The 27341-nt window shown below is 33.2% G+C and overlaps 3 protein-coding genes across 3 annotated transcripts in view; 2 read left to right on the forward strand and 1 right to left on the reverse strand.

Annotated features, from left to right (window-relative positions):
• LOC105962523 (putative beta-D-xylosidase 7) overlaps positions 1-27341 on the reverse strand; it is an 84837-nt gene that overhangs the window by 48863 nt on the left and 8633 nt on the right. The window lies entirely within an intron of this gene.
• On the forward strand, positions 6481-7311 carry LOC148771525 (uncharacterized). The gene has a single exon (XM_088815098.1). It carries the CDS (start codon positions 6481-6483, stop codon positions 7309-7311), a length of 831 nt encoding a protein of 276 aa, XP_088671224.1.
• On the forward strand, positions 19402-25021 carry LOC105969902 (putative beta-D-xylosidase 7). The gene is made up of 6 exons (XM_088815412.1): positions 19402-19839; positions 20547-20847; positions 20945-21116; positions 21203-21300; positions 23062-23833; positions 24344-25021. The coding sequence occupies exons 1-6, from the start codon at positions 19414-19416 to the stop codon at positions 24939-24941; spliced, it is 2367 nt and encodes a 788-aa protein (XP_088671538.1). The 5' UTR covers positions 19402-19413; the 3' UTR covers positions 24942-25021.

Genomic DNA, 27341 nt, shown 5'->3' on the forward strand with positions numbered 1-27341 from the left:
ACACCTTCAACTATAGATGAAATGTATATTTTCTGGCCAAAAATAGAGAGAACAAGTACGGTAGCTAGTTGTATAAATATGAAGAGTTTGACAGGTTCTTAGATCTTAAGCTCACCCAGCTTTTATTTCCAGGTTCGAGTTTTTTTTTCATATTAATATTATTAGTTTTCTTATTATTATAAATTAATTATATTAAAGGACATGGGAGTCCCTTTAAATTCACTCATTAGAATTCCAAGCATTCTCTGCATAGATAAAGCATATTGTTCTTCTCTTCCTTCGTGTCTAGAATGTCCAAAGCTCACGTTTTGTTCATTGTAGTTCGACTTTTGTTGTGCTGCAAAAATCGAAACCCTTATCTTGGGGACAATTGGATAAGAATGTAAGCACATATACTGGCCAATTTTGTCTTACGGAGAAATAATCCAATTTTTTACTCGACTTCTTTTTCCGTCCTAAATCTCTGTTCAAAAAATCATTTCGAAATATAAGTCACAGATCCTAAAGAAATGAGAGAAGAATTCATTGTATATTTCAGATAGGAAGAACTTTCATTATACTGAGAAAATGAGTTCATAGTTCAATACGTTAACTTTTATCAGCCATTCGTGAAATGAATTGGGTCAAGGCTACTACCTTGCCTACCATAGATTGGACTTCTATGATGGAATGAGGAAGAGCCATCTCTAGCACCGCCTTGACCTTATCTTGGAACACCTTTCGTGTGATGATGTATCCCAAGAACTTGTCTGCTTGTACCCCGAATGCACACTTCTCTGGGTTCAACTTCATACTAAAACGGCGTAATGTAGCAAATGTTTCTACTAGATCCTCTAAATGCGTAGATTGTTCCTTACTTTTTACTAGCATGTCGTCCACATAGACTTCCATGTTTTTTCCCAACTGGGTCTGAAACATCTTATCCATGAGTCTTTGGTAGGTTGCGCCGCATTTTTTAAATGACATTACTACATAGCAATATATTCCTATGGCCGTGACAAAACTTACGGTGGGTTGATCTCATGGGTTTAGAGGGATACGATGATATCCTTGATAGGCGTCCATCATGCTTAATAACTCACAACCAGTTGTAGAGTCAACAAGTTGGCCAATTCGAGGTAACGGATAATCATCTTCGGACATGCTTTGTTTAAAGGGTTAATAAGATATAACCCCCTTGTTAGGAAAAATATTAGGACTAACCACCTTACATTATTTTTAGGGAAAATGAGGGATAACCCCCTCAATACACAAAATAATAGAGTCCAGGCCCATTTTAATATTTACCATTTGTAAAGAAATCTAAAATTAACATTAGGAATTGTGAGACCCCCCTCACGTGTTTATTATTCCAATTTTGTCCTTTCTTCCCCCACTCTTTCTCTCTCTCCCCCCCTTTTTTCTCAACCGTCATTTTTGACGTGTTGTTCATTTATTATTTTTCTTCTCTCTCCTCTCTCCTCTCTTCTCTCTCTTCCACAATTTCCTCTCTTCTCTCTCCTCTCTCCTCTATTCTCTCTCTTCTCTCTCTTCCACAATTTCCTATCTTCTCTCTCCTATCTTCTCTCTATTCCCTCTCTTCCATAATTTCCTCTCTTCTCTCTCCTCTCTCTCTCTTCTCTATCTCTCTCCTTTCTCTTCCCTCATTTCCTCTGTTCTCGTCTGTTTCATTTTTTCTCTTTAGTTTTTCTATATCTTCTCAATATTTTATCTTTTCTTCTACATCTCATCTCATTTTATAACACCATAGTATCTTAAATTGAAATATAATATAGTGAATTAATGGAAAACTATAGTTGATTACCAATTTTTTATAGTTGACATCGGAACAATTGTAGTTGACTATCCAATTTTTGTAGAACTCTGGCAACAATATAGTTAACTACCAAATTTTTATAGTTGACATCGTAAAAATTATAGTTAACTATCTAATTTTTATAGTTGACTCTGGAAAAAATATAGTGAACTATCCGATTTTATAGTTGACTCTGGCAACAATATAGTTAACTACCAATTTTTTATAGTTGACATCGTAAAAATTATAGTTAACTATCTAATTTTTATAGTTGACTCTGGAAAAAATATAGTGAACTATCCGATTTTATAGTTAACTCTGAGTGTATGACCGTATTTTTTTAAGTTTTTCGACAACAATGATCTCTTCTTTGTTGTGGACTCTGATAAAACAAATTTCATACGAAACAAATATTTATGAGTCAACAAATAGTGCGACCATAGATATGTAGATCTAAAAAACAAGCTTGTTTACAAACTCCATTTTTGAATAACCAACCATTTTTGCAGTCTTCATAGTCGCTGAAATTGAAAACAAAAAAAAATGGAAATATGTCGTATTATGACATAAAACAGAGAAATCTAATTATATGTTGTAGGAAAAACGGATTTCATAGCAGCCTACCTTTATTCGATTTTTTTGTTTTCACCATGTTTTTGTGTCTGCTTCTCCTCGATTCACACGTTTGTGAATTTTTTTCCAACAAATGAAGAAAACTAGGGTTCCACCGAAGGCCATAGATCATGGGCAGATTTTAGCGAATTATTGGGATGATATTCTACATATTGCCGTGATTTAGGGGGGAGAGATTTTTTTCCCATGAATATTTGATATGAATTCCGTAGTTCAGGTAGAGATGGTGGGGGGCTGATTTCTAATACAAAATGTGAGGATAGTATTGGTATGACACTAATGGAGGGGGTTTGACTTATTAAAAATAATGAGGGGTGGTTAGTTCTAATATATTTCTTAATGAGGGGGTTTTGTCTCATTAACCCTTATTTTTAATGGGTCAAACCCCCTCACAATTAACAATTACTGAACTACCCCCATAATTTCTAATAGCAATGACCCCCCCTACTATTTTCCCTAAAACTGCATATGTTAACGTCAATGTATTATCTCCCCAATTTTCGCTAGTTAGCTATATTTGTGCCAAGAAAATAGCAAAACAAATCTGCAAAAATACGTCAATATATTATCTCCCCAATTTTCGCTAGTTAGCTATATTTGTACCAAGAAAATAGCAAAACAAATCTGCCAAAAATACAGGTCAACAACAATGGTGAAAAAAGGTAGCAAGAAGAAGACAGATAATTTCTTCAACACCCATTGCTCCCCCCGACATATATTAACCTAATCTATGTACATTTACCACATAATTTCTATTTTTGACATCTTCTCAGCGACTCCAAAAGACAAATCAAAATCTCCTACATCAATGGTATGCAACAGTACACGACGACCATATGCGACGGTTCAAAATTCTTCCATGGTTGATTACTCAAAAATGAAGTTTGTAAACAAGCTTGTTTTTAAGATCTACAGATCTATGGTCGCACTATTTGTTGAGTCATAAATATTTGTTTCCTATGAAATTTGTTTTATCAAGAGTCCACAACAAAGAGGAGATCATTGTTGTCGAAAAACATGAAATATTGTAGTAATCTACACTCAGAGTCAACTATAAAATCGGATAGTTCACTATATTTTTTCCAAAGTCAACTATAAAAAATTAGATAGTCAACTATAAATTTTACGATGTCAACTATAAAAAATTGGTAGTTAACTATATTGTTGCTAGAGGTAACTACAAAAATTAGATAGTCAACTATAATTGTTCCGATGTCAACTATAAAAAAATTGGTAGTCATCTATAATTTTTCCATTAATTCACTATATTATTTTTCAATTTAAGATACTATGGTGTTATAAAATTGAATACTCATGATAAAAATCTCATCTCCGGTGAAAACATGAATTTCATAGAAGTAGAAAATAGATTGATTTCAACGGCAAAAAAATGAAATTTAGAAGAAAAGATAAAGTAATGAGAAGAAATAGAGAAACTAAAGAAAATGAAACAGACGAAGAACAGAGGAAATGATGGAAGAGAAAGGAGAGAGAGAGAAGAGAGAGAGAGGAGAGAGGAGAGAGAAGATATTAAATTGTCGAAGAGAGAGGAGAGAGAAGAGAGGAAATTGTGGAAGAGAGAGGAGAGAGAAGAGAGGAAAATGTGGAAGAGAGAGAAGAGAGAGAATAGAGGAGAGAGGAGAGAGAAGAGAGGAAATTGTGGAAGAGAGAGAATAAAAAGAAGAGAGGAGAGAGGAGAGAGAAGAAAAATAATAAAAGAACAACACGTCAAAATGTGACGGTTGAGAAGAGAGGGGGGAGAGAGAGAGGAGGAATGGGGGAAGAAAGGACAAAATTGGAATATTAAACATGTGAGGGGGGTCTCACAATTCATAATGTTAATTTTAGATTTCTTTACAAATAGTAAATATTAAAATGGGCCTGGACTCTATTATTTTGTGTAATGAGGGGGTTATCCCTCATTTTCCCTTGTTTAAATCTCAAAAATCAATGCACATTCTCCATTTATTATTAGATTTTTAACGAGGACAACAATTGGCAACCACGTAGGGAACTGAATTTCGCGAATGTGGCCAGTCTCCAGTAGTCGTTTTACTTCGGTAGCGATGATTCTATCTTTTTAGATACCGATGTGGCGTCTATTTTGCTTGATCGACTTGCACGTTTGTTTTAAACTTAGTCAGTGTACCGCCCGCCACCTTTTGAATTGATTCCGGTTAAGTCGCTAGGTTGCCATGCAAACACATCTATGTTATCTTGAACAGGGTAATCAGTTTCGCGTGAAGTGAAGGTTCCAAATTTCGACTTATTCTTGTGGTCTTTCCGTTGCCATGAGCCAAGTCAATCACCATTAGTTCATCCATCGGCTGGACATGTGTTGTTTTATCTTCGGGATCGATCTTAAGTCGCTTTTCGTCGCCCATGTCTTCTCCGATCGCATCTTCTTGCTTTCATTTCCCCACTAATTTCACCATTTTGACATAACAAGACCTCGCCTGAATCCGATCCCTGATCTTAACTTCGCCCACTCCACCATCAACTGGGAATCTTAATTAGCTTTTGTTGTACCGTGGATGGTATGGCTTGGAAAGCGTGGGGCATTGGTCGCCCCATGATGATGTTATAAGACGTGGCTGGTTAATCGACAATGACAAAATTAACTGTCTCAGTTCGTGTATAGGATTCAATCCCAATAGTAACTGGAATTTGGACCTATCCCACATGGAAGATCGACCCACCGGTAAAACCATATATCGAGGTAGTGACGGGGAAAACAGGCAAGTCTAACTCCAGAAAAAATAATTGATTTTCCTATTGTGAATGATGGTCATATGTTTTTTTTTTTTGTCCAAAAAGATTGTATTATTCCATAATTTTAAAGAGGATGGGGCCTCCTTAAAACCTTTTGAGCTTGCACAGGGAAAAAAAGTACCCTACAATGGAAATAAAAAATCAGTAACTACCCTAGCGAATTTATTACGTAGATGCCTGATGCCCCAAAACAAGGTTAATAATAAAGAAACTAAAACTACTAGGACTAAGGCATCTAGAATTTCTAAAGTTGGTGGATGAACCCGAGTCGGGGGTTAAAGTGCTATAAATAAGCAGAGTTTCCACTCTCAAGCAGCTGACTCCCTGCAGCAGTTTCGAAAATTGCGGAAAACACCCCAGGCGCGGGGGGTAGCTATGCAATAAGTGTTGGAATAAATTGAATAAATGTGAATTCAATATTGGAATTAGTGGCAATTCAATATTGGAAGAAGTCGGCATTCATGTTGGAATAAGTGGATGATTGAATGTTAGAATAAATGTGAATTTGAAGCACCATTGTCTAGATGTATAGACAATTGTCTTTTGATTTTCCTAAGTATTAAATTAGAATTAGAAGAGTTGTTAGTCTAAGAGTCATCTTGTAATTTATTAGTAGATTAATGTACTCCTCACTATAAATATGGAGTGCTAGATATGATTGTAAGCAGTGGCGGAGCCAGGAATTCGAGACAGGGTGGGCTTAACATTAACGGGGGTTCAGGGGCAGCGCCCCCGATTTTTTTTTTTTGATTCATTCACATAAAAATATAGCACAAAATAACTACAAATTTATAAACTTAAACTAATATAAGCTATAGTAAATTACTTGGGTGGGTGGGCTTAACATTGACGGGGGTTCGGGGGCAGCGCCCCCGATTTTTTTTTTATTCATTAACATAAAATAACTACAAATTATAAACTTCAACTAATATAACATAAATTTTTTGATAGATAAGCTAAACTAAATTACTTGGGTGGGCTAAATTAAACTATTGGGGGGCTAATTATATATAGATATAATATATAGTATAATTTTTTATAAAATGAGAGTGGGCTGGAGCCCACCCTTGCCAAAGGGTGGCTCCGCCACTGATTGTAAGCAAGACAAAAAAACCAAAAAGAGAAGTAATTTTTCCATCCATAAAACACTAGTCTTTTACTTTCTCTACTCAAAAATATTATTTTTTCAAGTCTTCACAAAATCACTAAAATCCAAATTCGGGATTAATCATTTTATCCCATCTTGGTGCCTACAAATTGGCATCAGAGCCATCTTAAACATGTCCACCAACCTTGCTTCTCTTATACCGCGTTTCAATGGAGAAAAATTCGATTATTGGAGTAATCTTATGAAGCTTTGTCATGAATCTCAAGACATTTGGAGCGTTGTTGAAGACGGTGTTCAGACTCCCGAAAATGAGGATCAATTGACGAATGCACAAAGGCAAACTTTGAGAACCGAAAGGCAAAAAGATCGTAAAGCTCTTTTCCAAATATATCAAGCCATCGAAGTTCCCGTCTATGAAAGACTAACCAAGGCGAGTAGTTCCATGGAGGCATGGGAAATTCTACAAACAACCTATGCCGGGAAAAATGAAGTAAAGAAGGTTCGTTTGCAATCTTTGAGGGCTGAATCCGAAAAATTGGAGATGAAAGAAAATGAAAAAAATGTTGAATATTTTACAAGAATCACCTCTCTTGTAAATCAAATGGCGACTAATGGCGAAGTCATGGAAACCCAAAGGGTTGTCGAAAAAATTATGCGAAGCTTGCCGGTGAAATTTGATCATGTTGTTGTGGCTATCGAAGATTCACAAGATCTTTCATCAATGGCGTTGGAGAGTCTACAAGGACGATTGGAGGCACACGAAGCAAGGATTCTTCAAAGAAATCCTCAAATTTCTTCTTCGGATCAAGCATTAAAATCCCAAGTTACATTCACGGGAGGCCGTGGCTCGTTCCGTGGACGTGGCCGAGGTCGTGGCCAAATAAGAGGAGGAAGAAAATCTTACAACAATTACTGTGGACAAGCCAAATCAAATGATGAGGCGAAAGAGGAGGAGAAATATTTTCAGAACAATTTTCAAAGAGGAAGAGGCCGAGGCCGATGATCATAAATGTACAAGGCCTTACGTTGAGTGTCATTATTGTCATAAACCGGGACACAAAATCAATGATTGTTGGGAAAAATATCCAGAAAAAAGGCAAGAAGTTGGTTATTTATATTAAAATAAAATCGAAAATATGGAGACTTTATTGATTGCATCTAACGGTAGCTTTGAAAATACTTGGTATTTGGATAGTGGTGCGAGCAAGCACATGACTGGGAATAAAAAAATTATTCTCAAATCTTATCGAAGCTAGCCATGGGACAGTTACGCTTGGAGATGGATACACCTACGCATTAGAAGGTGTTGGAGAAATTGTTTTCAAAACAAAATCCGGAAAAGTCGAAACAATGTCCGAGGTTTACTATGTACCTAACTTGGCAAGTAATTTGCTAAGTGTTGGTCACTTGATGAGGAAATGTTTCAACATGTTTTTTGACGACTTCACTTGCGTTTTGAAAAAGAAGGATCAACACATTGCAAATATCGGTATGACCGGAAATAATTTTTCCGATCAAACTTGATAATTTTGAAGCCTCTTGGCATTTAACTGTGAAGGACGATGTTTCAAAGTTGTGGCATGACCGGTTTGGGATCTTAATTTCCAAAGTTTGAAGGAGTTATCAAACAAGAAAATTGTTCAAGGATTGCCGAACATTAAAGCCATGGACGAAATTTGTGAAGAATGCCAATTGGGGAAGCAACACCGAGAGCCATTTCCTTCCAAATAAAATTGGAAATCAAAGTCACCATTGGAGCTCATTCATAGTGACCTTTGTGGACCATTTCAAGTTCCCTCTCTCGGTGGTAATCGCTATTTCTTGTTATTTATTGATGATTTTACAAGAAAAGTATGGGCTTATTTTGTGAAAGAAAAATCCGAAACTCTTTCATGCTTCAAATATTTTAAAATCCAAGTTGAAAAAAATTTCGGTTTCAAAATAAAAAATTTGAGGAGTGATCATGGTGGAGAATATTTATCTTCTTTATTTGAAGAATTTTGTCGAATCCATGGGATTAGACATGAATTGACGGCCCGGTATACACCGCAACTAAATGGCGTGGCGGAGCGAAAAAATCGAACAATCATGGATATGGTTCGGTGTATGTTGAAAAAGAAAAATATTCCATCGGAGTTTTGGGCTGAAGCGGTCGCTTGTGCCGTTTATTTGATCAACCAATCACCGACGAAGAGCTTGGAGAATTCTACTCCAAATGAGGTGTGGTATGGTAAGAAGCCAAATGTTAGTCATCTTAAAACATTTGGTTGTCTTGCATATTCACATATTCCAAATGCTATGAGGACCAAGCTCGACGATAAAGCCGAAAAATGCATTTTCATTGGGTATAGTGAGAGGTCAAAAGCTTAGAAGCTTTACAATCCTCAAACGAAAAAAATTGTGATATGTCGGGATGTTAGTTTTGATAAAAAAATCCTCTTATGATTTTTCAAAAAATTAGAATCATTAACTTGACCGACCCTTGGAGACGAAGAAGGCGATTCTCAAGCAATCAACCAAATGATGGTGAAAATGAGTCTCCACAAAATTCACCATCACCCCCGCCAAGAAAAACGAGGAGTTTGAGAGAACTCTATGATGAAACGGAGGAGGTGAATGCAACAAATCCTATTTTCTTTGCATTATTTGCCGGGGAGGATCCAATCTCTTTTGAAGAAGCCTCAAAAGAAGAAAAGTGGAATCAAACGATGAACTAAGAGATCAAGGCGATTGAAAAAAATGAAACTTGGGAGCTCACACCTTTACCTTCACACAAATCTCCTATTGGTGTGAAATGGGTGTTCAAAACAAAAACCAATCTTGATGGTTCCATCAACAAATACAAGGCGAGGCTTGTTGTAAAAAGATACAAGCAAAAAGAAGGAGAAGACTTCAATGAGGTATTTGCTCCCGTTTCAAGACTTGATACAATTCGTTTAATTATCTCTCTTGCGGCTCAAAATGGTTGGAATTTGTATCAAATGGATGTCAAATCAGCATTCTTGAACGAATTTCTTCAAGAAGAAATTTATCTTGAGCAACCTCCCGGATTTATTAAAAAAGGCGAGGAAGAGAAGGTGTACAAACTCAAGAAAGCTCTCTATGGCTTGAAGCAATCACCCCGTGCATGGTATGATCGAATTAATGATTATTTCATTAAATTTGGTTTTGATCGTTGTCCTTTTGAGCACACTCTTTACATCAAAAGAAATTCTAACGGCGGTTTTATGGTGGTGAGTCTTTATGTTGATGATTTAATCTTCACAGGTGATGATTTTGAAATGTTGGCAGAATTCAAAGCTTCTATGATGATGGAGTTTGCAATGACCGATCTAGGTGAATTGCATCATTTTCTTGGAATTAATGTCGAACAATCAAAAGAAGGAATTTTTATTTCTCAAGAAAAATATGCAAAATTTTTTTTGAAAAAGTTCAAAATGGAGAATTCAAATCCGGTGTCAACTCCTTGCATCACGGGCTTAAAATTAAGCGAAGAAGGTGAAGGGAAATTGGTGAACACAACCATGTTTCGAAGCTTAATTGGAAATTTGATGTATCTTAAAGCCACTCGTCCCGATATCATGTTTGGTGTAAGTTTGATTAGCAGGTTTATGGAGAAGCCATATTCGAATCATTCGGAGGCGGCAAAAAGAATTCTTCTATATGTCAAAGGAACCATTGATTATGGTATTTTTTATGAAAAAAATATTTATGTTAAACTTGTGGGTTTTACAGATAGTGATCTTGGTGGATGCGTGGATGATTCTTATAAAAGTACTTCCGGTTATTTTTTAATCTTGGAAGTGGAGCAATTACTTGGAGTTCAAAAAAACAACCAATCGTGGCCCTTTCTACACCCGAAGTGGAGTACATCGCGGCTTCTTCCGCCGGATGTCAAATTGTGTGGTTGAGAGGAATTCTCGAAACCTTGAGTTTTAAGCAAGATGGGCCTACAATTCTCTTTTGTGATAATAGCTCGGCTATTTCTATCTCGAAAGATTCAGTTCTTCATGGAAGAACAAAGCACATTCGACTTCGTTTCCATTTCTTAAGGGAACTTGTTCATGAGGGTGAACTCAATCTTGAGTATTGCAAAAGTGAAGAACAACTTGCCGATATTTTCACTAAGCCACTTGGAGGTCCAATTTTTTCGAAAAATGTGGAAGGTTTGGGAGTCAAAAGCAAATTCAATTTACGGGAGGCAATGTTGGAATAAATTGAATAAATGTGAATTCAATATTGGAATTAGTGGTAATTCAATATTGGAAGAAGTGGACATTCATGTTGGAATAAGTGGGCATTCATGTTGGAATAAGTGGAGGATTGAATGTTAGAATAAATGTGAATTTGAAGCACCATTGTCCAGATGTATAGATAATTGTCTTTTGATGTTCTTAAGTTTTAAATTAGAATTAGAAGAGTTGTTAGTCTAAGAGTTATCTTGTAATTTATTAGTAGATTAATGTACACCTCACTATAAATATGGAGTGCTAGAGATGATTGAAAGCAAGACAAAAAAAAAACAAAAAGAGAAGTAATTTTTCCATCCACAAAACACTAGTCTTCTACTTTCTCTACTCAAAAATATTATTTTTTTCAAGTCTTCACAAAATCATTAAAATCCAAATTCGGGAGTAAAAACAAAATGAAGGTAAGAGAACTACGTGGACTTTAATTCCGTACCGGATGTGGAGGGAAATTAGTTTTAGATTCAAAATTTTATAAATTTGAATTTAAAGCTAACCACAGATCTTTTCAGTTTTAACTCCTTTTTTTTACTCATTGTATTTTTTTCCAAACAAAAAACCGAAAAGCACGAAAAACAATTCAATAAATGGTTCAACCGGGAACCAGCTAGACTCGCCGGGTTCAGAAATGGCCCCCGGAACCACCTACCCCCGAGTCGGTATTGTCTTGGTCAATGGTTCCATCGCTAAAACATAGCTTAAATATTATTTGAGTTTGCTCTAGCAGTGGCAGATCCGATGGGGCCGTTGCCCCTGAAGAAAAAGAAAATTAGTTATTTTCAATAATATATTTTAGTGTATTTGCTTTCCCACTCATAATGGATAATTTATAAGTTTAAATAGTTTAAATAGGGCTTTTCTAGGGTGAGATATCTCGTGTTCTAAATTTATATGAGATATGCTTCAATCACCATTAATTTTCTAAGATTAAATCTGGACCCTAGGAATATAACATGGCTTATGTTACAAAAAATGAAGTACTTTACCAAATTATCCTTCGATTATTTTTTTTTATTAAAAATATATACCAAAAATGTATAAATTAGTTGGGAATTGAACTTGAGATCTTTCACTACTACCAACACTATAAACCATCAAGGCACATTAACTTATATTAACACATCTAAGAATTATTTAATATATTGGCAAGATACAATGTAAAGTGATAATAAATATAAATATTTAAATAATGTTAAATAGAATATTAAATGCGATATTCATTATTATTAAATAACGTTAAATAAATTATTAACAAATTTAATATAATAAAGTTTAAAAAAAATATAAAGAACTGCGGTTCAATATCCCCAAACATCTATTATTAAATATATAAATTAATAAATTGCACTATTGAAAAATATAAAGAATACTCAATTAAATATATAAAAAAGTGCATGACTTAATACAAGCTGACTTATTAAATCGATAGTGTTACAAATTCGAATAAAAAATAAAATAAGTTGTTTATTTAAAAGAAAAAAAAAAGAAAAAAAAATCGATTATAACTCATTCCAATTAGTTTTCTTACTTTAACATAAAACTATATACTCAAAATACTATATTGTGAATTTTGTTTTAATATGTAGTTTAATCAAATAGTAAGATTTGATTGATTAAGCTCAAATCCTTTCAGTTAGTAAACATTAATCAAAGATTTGAATCAATGAAGCTTAATAATTGATAAGAACATATTAATTGAAATAACTATTTATAATTAAAGTCTAATTTAATTTCTTTTAATTCAATTTTATCATAAGAAATAATAAATTTAATTCCTGACATATGTAAGAATCAAATCGTAAGACTTCAATCGATTAAGCTCAAGTTCGTTCAATTTGAAAAAAATGTTTCAAAGATTTGAATCGATTAAGTTCAACCATTGACAAGAACGTATTAATCGAGTTAACTATTTATAAATAAAAAGTCTAATATCCTTTTAATTCAATTTTAATAAAAAATAAAAATAAATTTAATTTGTAAAAATTGTAAGAATCAAATCGTAAATCGTAAGATTTAATCTATCCATAATATTTGAATCGATTAAATCTTACTATCTTACGATTTATACATATTAAGTTTTATTCTTTTTATGAAAAAATTCAATAAAAAAATGCTAAACATTAACTATACATAGTTACTTCGACTAATAAGTTTTTGTAAATTGCTGAGTTAACCGATTCAAATATTTGAATATTGTCTACGAATTGAAATGACTTGAGCTTAATCATTTCAAATCGTTGAATATTGTTTTCGAATTGAACACACATGAGTATAATTGATTAAAATCTTACGATTTAAGATTCAATTCAAACTTTAAATTCTATCGAAATTTATTTTTAAATTACACGAGTTAATTTGCATTTCCTCAGATTTTTAAAATTTATTATATATAGATCTGTGAAATATTGGATATTTTGAATCTATAATAATAATTATTATATGAGAATTAATAATTTATTTAACATTCTTTATATAAATTTTATAATCATTATACATTGTAGCGTTGTGATATATATGCTTATTGTTAGGTAATTTTCAATAATGTGTTGTGTCCTAATGGTAAGTATTCGTGTATGGTTTAAGAAGGTTAGAACACAACTCATACGAGATATGTCTCTTAAGTCGCGCCACGTGTTCCAATAACACAATCGAATTTTTAATTATTTGTGTATTATTGTCCAAAACACCCTTATTACAAATATTTAATATTCAAAAACATAAATAATAAGTTTTATGCGAAATGTCTTTTGTACCCCTTATATTTTTATAAATCGCATATATATCACAAATCTACAATGTATAATGATTATAAAACTTATATAAATAATGTTAAATAAATTAGTAATTCTCATATAATCATTATTGTATATCAACAAAATTCAATATTAACAAATCTATATATAATATATTTTAAAAATCTAAGGAAATGCTGATCAACTCGTGTAATTTAAAAATGAATTTCGAAAGAATTTGAAGTTAGAATTAAATTGTAAGATTTAATTAAATCGTAAAATTTGAATCAATAAAGCTCCATATTCAAATATTTGGATCGATTAAGCTAAAGTCATTTCAATTCATAGACAATATTAAAATATTTCGATCGGTTAAACTCAACAATTTACAATAGCGTATTAATCGAACAATGTATAGTTAAAGTTTAGTATCTTTTTCTATTGAATTTTATCATAAAAAAATAAAAATAAAAAATTAATTTGTAAAAATCGTAAGATTTAATCGGTTCATGGTTAGATTAAATCTTACGATTTATGATTTGATTCTTACGATTTTGCGAATTAAATTTATTTTTATTTTTTTGTCAAAATTGAATTAAAAGGATATTAGACTTTAATTATAAATAGTTAACTCGATTAATACATTATTGTCAATGGTTGAATTTAATCGATTGAAATCTTTGAATAATATTTACAAATGAAAAGGACTTGCCCTTAATTGATTCAAATCTTACGCTTTAATTAATCTTACGCTTTGATTCTTACGTATTTTAGGAATTAATTTTTTTTTTATGATGAAATTGAATTTAAAATATATTACACTTTAATTAATAATAGTTAATTTGATTAAAACGTTCTTGTACCAACTTACCACCTCCGGAACCAGTTGAGCTATACCCATGCGGGCTTGATTAAAACATTCTTGTCAATAGTTGAGCACGCTTAATCGATTAAAATCTTTGAATAATGTTTACGAATTGAAAAGACTTGAGCTTAATTGGTTCAAATATTACGATTTACGATTTGATTCTTACGTGTGTTAGGAATTAAATTTATTATTTTTTTATGATAAAATTGAATTAGAAAGATATTAGACATTACTTATAAATAGTTAAATCAATTATGTAATACGTTCTTGTGAATAGTTAAGTTTAATCGATTCAAATATTTGAATAATGTTTACTAATTGAAAGGATTTGAGCTTAATCAATTCAAATCTTACTATTTTATTAAATTAAATGTTAAAAGAAAAATCACAATATAGTATTTGGAGTATAGAGTTTTATTTTAAAGTAAGAAAACTAATTGGAATGAGTTATAATTTATTTTTTTCTAAATAAACATATTATTTTATTTTTAATTTGGATTTGTCACACTATCGATTTAATAACATAAGTGATCTTGGATTAAGTTATACATTTGTTTATATTTAATTGAGCATTCTTTATATTTGTAAATAGTGGATTTTATTAATATTTTTAATACTATATGATTAATGATAGATGTTTGGGGTATTGAACCGCAATTCTTTATATTTTTCAAACTTTATTATATCAAATTTATTAATAATTTATTTAATATCATTCAATAATAATAAATGTCGCAATTAATATTTTATTTAACATTATTTAAATACTTACATTTATTATCATTTTATATTGTGTTTTACCAATATATAAAATTATGGTTAAATATATTTTAATAAGTTAATGTGCATGGATGCTTAGGAGTGTTGAATGCACTAAGATTCTCAAGGTCTATTCCTAATTAATGCATTTTTTTTGGATCAAATAATTTGGTGAATTACTAATTATTTGTAACACCATCCATGCTATTTTCCTAGGGTTGAAATCTAATCTTATAAAATTAATGATGATTGAAGCATATCTCATATGAGTTTAGAACACGGGGTATCTCACCCTAGACAAACCCTTAAAAAGTAAATACTCTTACAATAATATGGAGGCGCAGCCCGAGAACCCCTTAAAAATAAATAAAACCTCCACGACGACTCCCCGATAAAAAGTATGTGTTTCGTCTTTAATTGCCATTAAATAAGAGCATCTCCAATGCTAAACTCAAAAAATCCTAGGTGTCAAGTACCAAATGTGAATGTTAAAATTTTATCTATCCTAATTAGCAAGATTGAGATTCTCTACTGCATAGTTTTCTCCAATGCAGCATTCAAGTACTCAAAAAAAAATCTCATGTGTAATTTATTATTGGGTTTTAAAATCAAAATTAAAACTATTAGCTTACTAAAAAAAATTATGCCAAAAAGAGAAAAAAAAATCATTTCCGATTTCATTCTTGATTCAATACAAGTAGAGTTTATTCAAATTTATTTTAGGAGAGAGAAAAAGAAGTAAATATGGTTTTTTGTGAACATTCAACAGTTAAATTTTTACGAACAAATATTAAATTGATATTTTTCCTTTTCGTTAGACCATGAACATATATTGTATACAAACTAGCAATTTCTATAGATCACGCTTATAATTCATTTATTTAAGGTCAGATGAATCACATTAATTAATTGATTAAAGTTTGTGAAAATTATTGTTAAAAACAAAATTAAGTAATTAATTAGGGTTTTTACCTGAAAGTCTAATCTTCATAGAAACATATAACTCCAATAAAATAGGGCAGGAGAAGATGGAAAAATAGTAGAGCTATGGTGAAATTCATTTACGGTTTGAAGATAATTTTATTATCTTAATTTTTTTTGATAGAAATTAAAAGAAAAAAATTGTATTAAATGATGAGTTAGCAGTTTAGAGATCCTCAAGATGACACTCCAATTTCAGAGCGTCATCTTAAGAATCTCTAAAATCACAAGTGCCACCTCATTGCCATATAATTTGTAGATTTTTCTTAAGATTTGCATTGAAGATGATTTTTTAACAAAAATCTCTAAATATCATATGTGGCAGTCTAAGAGGGTGTTTGGCTAAGCTTATAAGATGTTAAAAGGAGCTTATAAGATGTTTCAAAGCTTATAAACTCTTTCAAAGTGTTTGGTAATTTTTTAAAGAAAAATCTTATATTCTTTTTAAATAAGCTGTTGAAGAGCAAATAAGATCTTTTAAAAAAAATACATCTACTCAAACCTTTTTATTTTAGATTTTATAATGAGTAAAAATAGGAAATAAGCTCATTATCCAAACACTCTAAAAATTAATCCTATAAATAAGATGTAAAACTTATCAGCTCTTAAAACATCTTATCAGATGTAAGAGCTTATCAATTGTTTAAAATAAAACTTAGCCAAACAACCTCTAAGTATTAGAGATTGAGCTTATTAGCATTGGAGATGCTGAAAAGAAAAAAACTGATCACCTCATACTGTTGCATTATAAATGAAAAAAATAATAATATACAGAAGCGCGTGAAGCATGTGCCCGGGAGAAGTCAACAATGTACAATGATTTCTCACAAATGCATGAAAACTAATTAACAGCAAATCGATACAATCGAGAGTAGAATGGAGTAAAGTAATACCGAGCCAAAGTGCAAGTGGAGAAAGTGGAATTTAGCCTTTTTTTATTACTTTATTTTTTTAGTATTTAAAATGTCAGTTTTGGCATGCAGAGATGGCTGACAAGGTTGTTTCCAGAAAAGATTGGCGTGAGTAACAATTAAAAATTTAAAACAATGTACATTTGATCATCTGCATATCGATAATTAAACATATTCAATAATTTTCATTAATATATTCGTAGCTCTTTCAAGTTGGAAGAAACATGCCACATGAACGAAGAGAATACAGTCAATATTCAAGTATTACAACCCCTGTAAAAAAAAGTACAAAACTACACCAACACCGTACAAAAAGAGGATTCGGGTTTTCGGGTTTCGGGTTTTGGGTTTTCGGGTTTCGGGTTCCAGGTTTCGGGTTTTTGGGTTTTGGGTTTCGGGTTTCGGGTATATATATATATATATATATATATATATATATATATATATATATATATATATATATATATATATATATATATATATATATACTGAAATGTTAAATGTCGTTCCAATTTTACTAATGTCGTTTTGACTTCGAACCTGATTTTAACATATTTCTATTTTGATTTTGGCAAAATTCGAAACACAAAAACTGTAGTCTTTTGGGTTAGTTTTCTAATCCAACTTAAATCCGCTAGATTGGATGTCGCGTGACAAAGTTTATATATATATATATTATTTCCTTTTCATTATTTTAATCATCCTCCTTGACTATTTTGCTTCTAACAAATCAAAACAAATCTCAACAGTTAAAATAGATCCCAACAAAATATTTCCATTAATTTCCGTCTCTTTCAAGTTTGCAAATTTCCATACCCCAACCACGTAAAACACGAGACTACATATTTTTTTTTAATTATAATCACTCTAGTTAGGTCTCGTTTCGTTGCCAGTATAGATCAGCCAAGATAAGATTAATAAAATCAAATGAAAATCAGTTGTTTTATTAGACACCAGAAGGTCGTCACTAAATGCCATGATAAGGCATAATAACATAGTTTGTCTGCTCGACCCGATAAGTTACTGTGTGTATCGAACAAAAAATGAGGTCTAATTTCTTAGTTAATCATGGTTAATCTCCCTAGCCAAACAAGGCCTTATGTCTTGTTTGGTTGCCAAGATAAAATTTGCCATGATAAGAGTTAATAGTCGAACAACTCATTGTTCTTATATGGACGTGTTCCGAGTAATGAGTTGATACTACAAAACGACGATGTAGATATTTTATTTCCTTTTCAAAATTATAATAAAATCAAATCAAAATAGATCCTAACAAAATATTTCCAATTAATTTCCGTCTCTTTCAAGTTACATGATAAATGCCAGATGAACAAAAAAGTGCATAAAACACGAGTTTGAAACTCTAGCAGCCGAATTACAATTAAAGCTTTGCACTTGAAATATTTGAAATGGGTACTTGTGGGATTCGAATCCAAAACCTTTTTCATTGGGCCTACACTTATACCTAGGGCTGTGCACGGATCGGTTTTAACCACCAACCAACCCATTTTCGACCCACAATTTGTGATGGTTAATCAACCATCAACCGACCCATTTAAGTTGGGTTGATAATGTCAACCAACCCATGTATAGTTGGGTCGATAATGGTTTCTAATATGCTAAAAAGTTGGTTAGTCGGTTAATATCGGCCAACCAACTTTATTCATTAGTTTATTATTTATTAATTTTAATTAAAATATTTAATATTTTTTATTTCAAATTTCTATTTTATATCACATTTATTAAATTGTTTAATATTGATCAAAATCCTAAAAGCAATAAATCTAACCTAAGTATCTAATTTGAACTATTTTAATTTTAAGACATATAGTCTAAATATTTGGACGATTATTATTTGTTGAACTATTTATGTTTAATTGCAACATATATGCCCGTAATGTTTTGAATTTTTTATTTAAATATTATTGAACTAGTCCCATTTAATTTATAAAAGATATAGCGTTGTAACAAGTAATAAAATATTAAAAAAAATTAAAAAAAATTTAGATGGATGACCCATCAACCAAACCACCAACCAACCCATTAAATTGGTTTTCAACTATCACCCAACCCATGTAAATTGGGTCGATAATGGTTTCCAATATTTACCAAAGTTGGTTGGATGGGTTGGGTTGGTTTTATGGCTGGTTTTTAACCAAACCAACCAACGCACAGCCCTACTTATACCAAGTTGAATGACACCTCAACCAAAAGTTCAATAAATTAGTGAAATGTATTATTTAATATTAAAATCTCTAATTTTTTTATTTTTTTTTCACCCTAGTTATGTCTCGTTTGATTGCCAATATAGGATTGACCAAGATAATATTAATAAAATCTAATGAAAACCAATAGTTTAATTAGACCCCGAAGGTCCAACAAAACAATCACTAAATGCCCATGGTAAGGCATAATAATAACACATTCTTTTCCGGTCGACCCGTGAAAGTTATTGTATTCACCAAATATCAAAATTAAGTCTAATTATTTAGTTAATCATATCTAATCTTCTCAGCCAAACGACTCGCCCTTAGAATATTATTTTACTTCATTTCTCCCCCAATAAATAAGCTCATAAAAAATTAGAGATTACATATCATCCATAAGATGGCTCTCAGAAGTGCAATGATACTATTATGCTCTCTCTTGCTCGCCATCTCCAATGCTCAATTATCAGCTGATTCTAATAAACAAACACTCCCACCATTCTCTTGTGACTCCGCAAATCCATCCACAAAGTCATACCCGTTTTGCAACGTTGATTTGCCGATCGAAAAACGGGTCCGAGACTTGGTATCTCGACTCTCATTGGACGAGAAAATATCGCAGCTTGTGAACGAGGCATCGGCCATACCGAGACTAGAAATACCGTACTACCAGTGGTGGTCGGAGGCTCTGCATGGAGTTGGCGGCTCTACACCTGACCAATCCGGTGTTTCGTTTAACGGGACTATCAAGGCGGCAACTAGTTTCCCTCAAGTTATTCTCACCGCAGCTACATTTGATGAAAATCTTTGGTATCGAATGGCCAAGGTTAGTCCAGAAAATAACTAATATCGGTTTAAATTCCAAAATTTTGTTTTTTTTATTTTTTGTTCAATAACTAGTAGAAAAATGTTTTTTTACTACGATTTTCTTTCCTACGGTCAAATGATGTAACAAAAGGTACTTTTTGCTATGAGATAATCTTGGAGTCGTAGTAAATGTCTGTAGCAAAAAAGTATTTGCTACGGCCATTTACCGTAGAAAAGTTTTTGTCACGCCCGTATATGCTACGGGAGAAATTCGTAGAAAATACATAGCAAAAGCCTTTTTATTACGAATTTGGTACCTTTTGCTGCGGTTAATGATCGTAGTAAAAACCATTTTTCTGCTAGCTAGTGTTTTTTGTCATTTTGAATAACTGTCCTACTAACCTACATTATTAAATAGGCTTATTTTTTAAGGATAATTACTATTAAGATCACATGCATGAGCTGCTTGAATTTTAATTTTATTTTAATATCTAATGAAGCAGAAAGTTGCATTGCATACTAAGTCAAAATATGCTGCATAATATGTTTTAATGGCAGTTGGTTGTGGAGTTTTTTTTTTGTTTTGTTGAAGTGTTGACCTTGAGCAAAATCTGAGTATAGATTTTACTACATGTACTAACATCGATTATGCTTTAATTTTGCGTATATCTGGAAATGTTAGAATAGTTTTGTTCGTATCTAACAAATTTGAGTATGCATTTGAAGGTGATGGGCACAGAAGCTAGAGCTCTATACAATGAAGGGCAGGTAACAGGCATGACATTTTTTTCGCCAAATATCAACATTTTCCGAGATCCGAGGTGGGGAAGGGGGCAAGAGACACCTGGCGAAGACCCTTTTCTTACAAGCAAATATGCTGTCTCGTATGTTCGAGGAATCCAAGGCGACAGTTTCGAAGGCGGTGATCTCAAAGACGGTCGCCTTCTAGCCTCTGCATGCTGCAAGCATCTCACTGCTTACGATTTAGAGAGTTGGAATGGAAATAGTCGTTTTACATTCAATGCTCGTATACAGCCGGCCCTATTATCACTAACGTTCTATAAACACTTGTTTGTTTAATTAGTAAGTGGAGTTCTAAAGAAATATATGTGTTGCTTTCTTATAGGTAACAAAGCAGGATATGGTAGATACATATCAGTTACCTTTCAAAAATTGTGTACAAGAAGGACAAGCGAGCGGGATATTGTGCGCTTATAATTTTGTAAATGGTGTTCCAAATTGTGTTGATTATGATCTATTAACGAAAACTGTTCGTGGTGAATGGGGATTCCAAGGGTATTTTACCTTTTTTCGTAACTTGAAAAAATAATTTATTTCTTGTACATCGTAATCATATGTAGAATGTCACTGGAAATGAACAGGTATATAACATCGGATTTTCATGCGGTCGAGCATTTATATGAGAAGCAAAATTACTCCAAATCACCTGAAGATGCTGTGGCGGACGTTCTCAAAGCAGGTGATTAAGTTACACCTTTTCTAGAGTTCTTTCTATTTAAAGATTATTGTGTTGGATGTATTGCGAAAATATATGAACATGATTAACAAGGAAATAATCGACGAGCACATATCTCCTACTTTATATTTATGGTCTCTAAGTTTGCACGTTTTTCATTTTTGGTCCCCTATTTACCGCCGTCAACAAAATACACACTAATGTTGTCACATTTTAACACATTTAGTCCCTCCGTCTGTTTAACCGTCAATAAGTAAAGGTCAACTGTTGAAATTATGGTTGAATTTGGGATTTTTCATAGATAAAAATTGCACTCAGACCCCTGCATTCTTTTAAAATATTCCAAAACCCTCTAAAATTTTATTCAACCCTAATTAAACCACAATTTCATCATTTAATCAATTTTGACAAATGACCCCGATTTTTACAACCATTTTCCGCTGATCGTTGACCGCCGTTGATTTTTTTTTATTTTTTTTTTACTTATTTTTTCGGCATTGAGTTTTTTATATAATATTGATTTTGACGCCGTTCACCGACATTGTATTCTCGATTAACAATGTTGACTTTTTTTTATTTTTCTTGATTTTTTACGAACTTTTTCCTTTGACTTTTTTTTTTCCGATCAACACAATTACTGTATAACACAATAATAATACTATATTAATATCTAGTATCGTAATATTAAAATTACAAACTTCTAACAAAGTTTTTATATAAAATTCTAGGGCCTAAATACAATTAAAAAAAATTCTAAAATCCATAATATCTTCCCCTGATTTTTTTCTTCGTGGAACCGCCAGTGCATCCCAAATTTCTTCCCAAGAAAATATGAAGAAGATGAATTAGGCATGTGCGGAGTAATTTGGAATTACATATAACCACTCTATTACAACGGTTTTTGGGGCTAACACTGGCCGTTAATTTTTATCTTTTTTTTGTCTTAAAATTTTTCCATCATTGAGATGCGTTAACTTTTTCCTTTTTTCTTTATTTTGAATTTTTTATGATATTATTTTCTCGCCGATTATCAACTTTGATTTTCTTTTTAATTATATTTTTCCATTACTGAACAATTTAAATAAAACTAAAATAAAAATCAAGAAAAAAATGTCAACGCTGTTAAGCCGACATTCAACATCGGTCAACAACGGGAAAAAATTCAATCGACAAAAGCGTCAACCGAGTTAAAAAGAAAGTCAACGTCGGATTACCCGATTTTGAAAAATCGGGGTCATTGGTTAAAATTGGTTAATTGATGAAATTGGGGTTAAATTATGGTTGGATAAAATTTTAGAGGTTTTTAGAATATTTTGAAAGAATACAGTGGTCTTATTGCAATTTTCTCAAAGAAAAACCCCAAATTCAACTGTTGACCGTTACTACTTAACGGTCAAACAGACAGAGGGGCTAAATGTGTTAAAATATGACAACATTAGTGTGTATTTTGTTGACGGCGGTAAATGGGGGACCAAAGGTGAAAAACGTGTAAACTTGAGGGACCAAAACTGTAATTACCCCTACTCATGCTAATACATGTTGAATTACAAGTACAAACTCAAGACCTATTTATACTAGTCTAGGCATATGTAATACATGCATCATATTAATTATATACATCATGAATCCTAGATATACATGTATCTAACAATTCGTGTATTTGCCTATTCATGTATCCTATCATACATTGTACATACATGTAGATAAACTTCTACAAAGTGCATTAATATGTCAACATATTGATAAAAGAAAATCAAAAAACAGGCATGGATGTCGAATGCGGCTCATATTTGGCGAATCACACAAAATCAGCAGTCGAAAAGGGAAAAGTGTCTGAATCTGATGATATAGACAGAGCCCTTTATAATCTCTTCTATGTTAGGATGAGATTAGGACTTTTCAATGGAAATCCAAGTGAACTTCCTTACGGCAATCTTAGCAGCAACGACATATGTAGTCCCGAGCATCAAGATTTGGCACTTGAAGTTGCACGTGATGGCATTGTCCTATTAAAGAACTCTGCAAATATCCTTCCACTTTCCAAGTTCACAACAAAATCTCTTGCAATAATAGGGCCCAACGCCAACGTCTCCGATACACTCTTAGGAAACTATGCGGGGCCCCCTTGCAAGACAATTACTCCACTACAAGGACTAATGAATTATGTGAAGAAAATTGAATTCCATGAGGGTTGTGAAACAATCAACTGCACATCGATTGCCTCAATAAAAGTTGTAAGAGAACTATCAAAATCAGTAGATTATGTGGTTCTGGTAATGGGACTTAATCAAGATCGAGAAGGCGAAGATCTGGATCGAGAAGACTTGGTACTCCCGGGCGAGCAACAACGTCTAGTCATGAGCGTTGCAGATGCTGCTAAAAATCCAGTTATATTGGTATTGCTTTGTGGAGGTCCTGTTGATATTTCGTTTGCGAAAAGTAATCCAAATATTGGGAGTATATTGTGGGCTGGATATCCGGGTGGAGCAGGAGGAAAAGCCATTGCAGAGATCATATTTGGTGATCAAATATCCAGGTATATTTCTTCAAGAAATAATTTATTTTAATGAGTAAAATGTAGGGTAAATTAGAACCACCCCTGAGGTGTGGTCAAATTACGAAAACACCCTTCTTGTTTGGGTAATGTCTACTGCCCCCTCAACTATAAATCTTCTTACATGTCCACCCTTGCGGTTTCAAATTTAGTGGAATCTTCGAGATTATATGGAATATTATCACATTTGTACCCGCTTTATCCCATTCGAACTCCACATTTTGAAGCAAGATGATCATAATGTGTTTATTGGCTTGTATATATCAGATTTTGTTGCATCAGAAACTATACTTTTACACAAAACGAGTACAAACTAGAGCACATTCTACGAAATCTAGATGATTATGTTGAATTTGACACCTAAGGGTGGAGGTGTAAGAAAAAATCATAGTTAAGGGGTAGATGTAATTATCCAAACAAGAGGAGTTTTTTCGTAAATTGACCATACTTTAGGGGTGGTTGTAATTTACCCTAAAATGTATATATTACTAGATTATTTTTATTTTTTTCAGGAGGAAGGCTGCCTGTTACATGGTATCCAAAAGATTTCATCAAAATACCAATGACTGATATGATAATGAGGCCTGATCCTTCGTCTGGATATCCCGGACGAACATACAAATTTTATCAAGGAGAAAAAGTTTATGAATTTGGCTATGGTCTTAGCTACTCAAACTATTCTTATAAATTTGTTTCTGTTAGTGAAAGAAAGCTTGAAAAATTGGGCAATATTCTAGTTTCGGATATTGGCTTGGAATCATGTGAGAGGGTAAAGTTTCAAGTTATTGTTAGTGTTGAAAACGAAGGGCGTATGGCCGGTAAGCATCCAGTTCTATTATTTGTAAGGCGAGATAAAGCGGTTAAAGGTAGTCCCGTGAAACAGTTGGTTGGATTTCAGACAGTGAAGTTAAATGCAGAGGAGAAGGCTAATGTTGAATTTGAAATAAATCCATGCAAGCACTTTAGTAGAGCTAGAGAAGATGGAACAATGGTGATTGATTTAGAGCGGCAATATTTGGTTGTAGGAGATCAAGAGTATCCTATGCTATCAACGCATATGTTTAGTAAAAAAAGTTCTCAATTCTTTTGAATTGTTAGTTACTTGTAATTAAACACTTCTTACAATTCTATATATTAATAAATGTTGAATAAGAATAAGTTTTGAGTTAACTTGCACATGTGTTAGATAGTAAAATTACAGACTCATTCCCTATTAGTTCGAAAATTCCCTAAACCCTTTCCATAGATAGTTTTGCTTCATCCGGACCCCCACCCCTTCCATTTTTTGCATGAAAATTTATGTATTCATCAAAAAAATCAAGTGAATTGCGTTTTTTATTGTAGTTGATTATTTTAACTTTTCTTACGTCTTGAATATATCATTATAATTTGTTTAAATTAGTGTGGGCGTCAAAGTAATAAAATAAATAAAGGGTGTCAAATTTATAATTGTAATTTTATGGCCTACTTGAAATGTTATCCATTTTGTTTTAAAGAAAACATCCAATGTTCTAAAAGAATATAACCGCCGCAAGACCTAAAATTGTTCATAACACTATGAATATCACCTTTAACTTCTTCAAGATCTCATTCTAGTGCATCAAATTGGAAATTTAGGAAAGTCAAACGTATTGGAAGGTCATGTGGGAAATAAAACAACTGTTATTGTTTCCGCAACATTGGAAAATTCGTGTAGAATGTTTTTCTCATTGGTGAATGCCATACATGAAAAAAGAAGGTGAAAGAGAATGCCATGTGAAAAATGTCAATGAAGATGATGATGAGGCTACAAGCACGCAACTTTCACAGATCGACTACATCAACTGGAAATGATACGACACAAGTTAGACTAATGTACAAGTTGTTAATTCTAATTCTAGGCATATTAGTTGTGTACATGTTATGCTAAATTGTACTTCATTTTCAAAATAATTGTAATGTTATCCACCTACTTTAACGTGTCTTGTAATGTATTTTTTTTTTTTTTTTTTTTTTTTTTTTTTTTAGGAAAAGATGAAATTTTATTAGGCAACCTGTGCTAAATTTGAGGAGGTCAGAACCTTCAATACTTGAATTAAAATACAATCTTGCAATAGCATGTGCGAGAGCATTTCCATCCCGTTTAACAAACTCAAGAAATGTTATCAAATCTAGAAGCTAGGAATAAACAATCTTCAATAAGAGCACCATGAGATACCAAAGTCGGGGAGCCCGCTCGCAGGGCTTCAATAACCTGGAGACTATCACCTTCAAAAATCATCGAGGGCCATCCCGCGTCCACTGATTTTGTAATAGTATGAAGAGCTGCTCGGGCTTCTCCCTCAACCGGCCTTGGTCTTCCGTCGATTCGTTTAGCACACCACCAGATACAGTTCCCGCACCAATCACGAACCACTACTGAAATAGTAAACCACTGTAAATTTTTAGGAAAGGCTGCATCGAAATTCGCTTTGAAAGTTTCCGAAGAAGGGGGTTTCCATAATTTCGCGGGGTGGTCTGCCGGTTTGATAGGCTGGTCCCGTAAGTGTGCTTGAGAAAAGGCCTCCAAGAAGGATGTTCCCCACGCAAGAATGTCATCATTCGCCATAATTTCTTCAACATGAACATCCTTATTTCTATTATCCCTGGCTTTCCACATAGTCACTATAGCTAGAGGCAGAGTATCGTGAGGGCCGGTTTGCATAAATTCCTCGAGGCAAAGTGCAGTGAGTGGAAATTTAGACCACACATCATCCATTCCACGACATTCTTTGACAACATGCATGGTTGTTTCCATTATTCTGCATCTCGTACAAAACGGGTCAGTAATGATCTTGCATCGGCAAAGTTCGGCTCTCGTAGGGAGGGTATTCGAGCAAGCACGCCAAAGGAAGATGATGATTTTGGGCGGGACAGGGAGGGCCCATAGCTTATTCCAGTTAATCTTAGCGGTGCCACTAATTGCACCGGTACAAGAATCCCTGTGGCCAATTCCGAGCTGCGATGTTTCGAGAATATTGCGATAGCAAGATTTCAAAGTGAAATGACCATTGGGGGAGAGATGCCAAATGATTCGATCCGGGACGTGAGAGCAGCCAATTGGAACTGCCAATATTCTATTTCTATCTACGGGCCAAAAAACCTTATCAATTATCGTGGTATTCCAGGCGCACAAAACCGGATCAATGAGGCCAGCAACTCAATGATGATTCGTAGATTACCCTCGTCAACCAACCAGCTATCTCCCCAAATCGTCATAGTCTGCCCGTCTCCAATTCGCATCTGACAGCCCCTTATAACATGCGATCGGGCAAGAAGAATGTTCCGCCAAGTTGTCGACGGTCTGGACCCCAATTCAGCCGAGAAGAAGTCTCCATTAGGAAAGTATCTAGATTTAAATATTCGTGCCATGAGAGAGTTGGGCAGTGTAATAATTCTCCATGCTTGTTTAGCTAAGAGGGCAAGATTGAAGCATTTCATCTCCCAGAAACCAATACCCCCTGATTCTTTA

The sequence above is a fragment of the Erythranthe guttata genome, chromosome 3, assembly GCF_056151865.1.
Source record: "Erythranthe guttata isolate IM_541 chromosome 3, IM_541, whole genome shotgun sequence".
NCBI lineage: Eukaryota > Viridiplantae > Streptophyta > Magnoliopsida > Lamiales > Phrymaceae > Erythranthe > Erythranthe guttata.